This window comes from Panicum virgatum, chromosome 4K (assembly GCF_016808335.1).
Source record: "Panicum virgatum strain AP13 chromosome 4K, P.virgatum_v5, whole genome shotgun sequence".
In the NCBI taxonomy this organism is placed as follows: Eukaryota; Viridiplantae; Streptophyta; class Magnoliopsida; order Poales; family Poaceae; genus Panicum; species Panicum virgatum.
Window position 1 is genome coordinate 43,347,834 of NC_053139.1, and position 2,903 is coordinate 43,350,736.

Below are 2,903 nucleotides of genomic sequence, written 5' to 3' on the forward strand. Positions count from 1 at the left end.
GACATATATTTTTAAATTTTTAATTTTTTTAAATATAAAAAAGAAAAAACCGCCCGGGCCGCCTCCCGCCGGCCCGAACAAAGCGAGTGGGCCAGATTATTATTTTTATAGGATAGATAATGAGCAGTTGCGGTGTGATCCGTGTGGGCCGGCGGAACTTTGTCGAGGTTTCAACTATACGAGTATAGTAGTATACTACTACAATAGTAATCCCAAGATGTTTGTTTATCCATTCGGTGAGGTCAAATGAGACCGTTGCTTGGTTGGCCCCAACGGACTGCTACACTGTACATCTAATGCGGTAATGCCGTTCATCTTTGACGTATAGTGGCGCCGAGCACCGAAAGGGACAGGTGGTAACGGTCTACTGATCCAGATGTTGAGCAGGGAGCGCAAAGCGACAGGCTACAGCTGCTGCTAAAGACCCCGGAGGCCTCAGTTCAAAATCAGTACGTCTTGTCCGGGAAATGGCAGCAATTTCCTCAGCCTGGCTCATATTTATAGGCAGCAAAGTCGTTTTATTGCACCGCTGATGTCACAGAAATTTACAAGCAGGGCAGAATATAATACACAAACAGAGCTGCAAATACTAGTAGGGGGGCAATCACGTCCAGGGAAAAAGAAACACCCAACTATAAGTGGAGAAAAAACACTAGACGGAATACTCTACTGTCTACTTGTACACGGATCCTACCGTATTCTGCTGTTCTGCTCCAGCACCAGCCAACCGTATTTTTCTCTCATACAACTCCAGCAACAGCCTCCAGCCACCAGACAGTAGTGTTTTTCTCTCACACCACTCCAGCAGCAACCTTCAGCATCAATCACAGCGAACAAACAGGGCAGGAGAAGGGAGCAAGCCAAAGGCAGTACCAGACACCTAGTAGCATACACAACTACATACACACATCCCAAGCTCTCCGCTGTACATATCAGGTAGCTAGCACATCCATAGCCGCCGGCGGCGGCTGAGCAGAGGAAATTAACCGCTGCGCTGGACGGCGGCGGAACCACGGGAGTCGATCGATCTTCTCAGCCCGGGGCCATCAGATCGAAGAAGCCTCCGGCGGTGGTGGCGACGGCCAGGCCCCACCAGGGTTCACCTTACCGACGGTAAAGCGATTTCCGCCAACTAGCGGTATCGGTAAACCGGCGGTAAATCGCCGGAAACCGCTTGAAACCGCTCAAAATACCAATTCAAATTCAAAAAACCGGTAACCGTTGTTTACCGACCGGTAATCGCTGTTTACCGACCGGTAACCGTCGGTTTTAACCGGTAAACACCGTATGACTTTGGAAAATTGAAAATTTTGGTAGCATTTCACCGTAATTTTGTAAATATCATTGCTGATGGTATATATCAAATATTTATATAACATTTACACATACATAGAATAAAAGTTCATATCCATAAAAATAGAAATTCACATCCATAGTCCATAGAAGTCATCACAATCATAGTCCATACAAATCATCACAACCGTAGTCCTTACAAACCATCATCGTCAATATACATCCCGTTGCGCCAAATGCTCCTTAAGCCTTGTTGCTCCTCCCCCATTCCTCTGTTGATGGCAATAGTTGCACTTCCATCCATTGCCTCTCTTCTCTCCATGCTCCCACACCAGATCCACCATTTGCCTACAACCACGCGCAAACGATACAACTAACATTAACACAACTATATGCGTACATATGAACAAATGAACACAAATGAGCAAATGAAAATATATGTACATATTTGAAATATGAACACACATATATACATATAGCTAAAATGAACAAATTAACATCCAACTACCATGAACAAATGGATCCATATAGCTAATATGAACACATGTTTTTTAATATAGCTACACAACAAACATCTAAAAATCAATGTAAAATCAAGAAATACTCACAATGCAGTGGTTTCCGGTCCAAACACGCCGATTTCCGCTCGGAAAACGCCGAATACCGCTCGTGATTAGAGAATACCGCTCACAATGCAGTTTTTTTATTTTTTTGAATGCCCAAACAGTCAAATATTTGAACATGTTCTATATTAGAATGATGTATGTCATCTCTACTTTATTACCATATTTTTTTCCTTTTTTATTTCAAATTTTTTTGAAAATTTTAAATTTCGGCGAAATTTTTTAAAATTTACCGCCGGTATGGGTTACCGCCTAGTAGCGGTATCGGGAAAATTTGGCGGTAACCGCCGGTTACCGACCGATAAGGTGAACCCTAGGCCCCACACGACGGCGGCCGCGGCGGGCGAGGGCATGACCGCGGCGACCTTCCAGGCAAACCCCAGCGTGAGCAGCGCGGTGAGCGGCCACACGGCGCGCCTCGCCCGCTCCCTGGCCGGGGACCCCGGCGGCGCGCGCTCGTATTCGCGGAGGCGGCGGAAGAGGAGGAGCAGGGCGAGGTACGAGCCTGAGATGAAGAGGACGGAGGCGAGGTTGCCCCCGGAGCGGTAGATGGCGAACGCCGAGTTGACGGTTAGCAGGCTGAGCCCAGCCTTCGTGGCCCAGTTCGGCGCAAAGTCCGCCATGGCACAGCTGCTAGGCTACTAGCGTTTGCTTGTGGGGAGCAAGCCACCCTGATGTACGTAGTGATGTTGACAGGCTTAATATCGTCTCAGGTCTCTGATGACGTCAATGAGGGTTAACGTGTGGCTATGAATAATGCCTGGCCCAAGTCTAATGCTTGTGGATAGGGTTTTTCCCCCGAGATTGAAATGCTTACAAACGCAAGGAATTGTCTCTAATTCTCCAGAAAAATGAACGGTTGGGTGTTTTTGTATTTCATAAAAGGTTTTGATTTTTTCCTCGCGTGTGAATGTGAATTAGCTGGAGGATTGAAAGGAACTGGATAATTAATAAATGTAAGGTAAAACAATAAAAAAATCTATTCAC

The 2,903-nt window shown here is 46.2% G+C and overlaps 1 protein-coding gene across 2 annotated transcripts; it reads right to left on the bottom strand.

Moving 5' to 3' along the window:
• Positions 1-497: 497 nt before the first annotated feature.
• Positions 498-2,639, bottom strand: LOC120704197. Of its 2 annotated transcripts, none has more exons than XM_039988507.1 (2): positions 2,241-2,637; positions 498-1,093 (listed from the first exon to the last, which is right to left on the bottom strand). In XM_039988507.1, exons 1-2 carry the CDS (start codon positions 2,537-2,539, stop codon positions 1,033-1,035), a joined length of 360 nt encoding a protein of 119 aa, XP_039844441.1. In that variant the 5' UTR covers positions 2,540-2,637; the 3' UTR covers positions 498-1,032. The 2 variants fall into 2 exon arrangements, 1 of the variants encoding a protein (XP_039844441.1); XR_005687487.1 differs by lacking the exon at positions 498-1,093 and adding an exon at positions 1,387-1,641 and having other exon boundaries at positions 1,902-2,639.
• Between the last annotated feature and the right edge of the window lie 264 nt (positions 2,640-2,903).

Excerpts from the sequence above, each read along its gene's own strand:
- LOC120704197 (XM_039988507.1), bottom strand. The coding sequence starts at position 2,539 with ATGGCGGACTTTGCGCCGAACTGGGCCACGAAGGCTGGGCTCAGCCTG. Across the intron at positions 1,094-2,240 it reads CCCGCCGCGGCCGCCGTCGT|GTGGGGCCTGGCCGTCGCCA; the intron begins GTGGGGCCTAGG and ends AGGTGAACCCTG.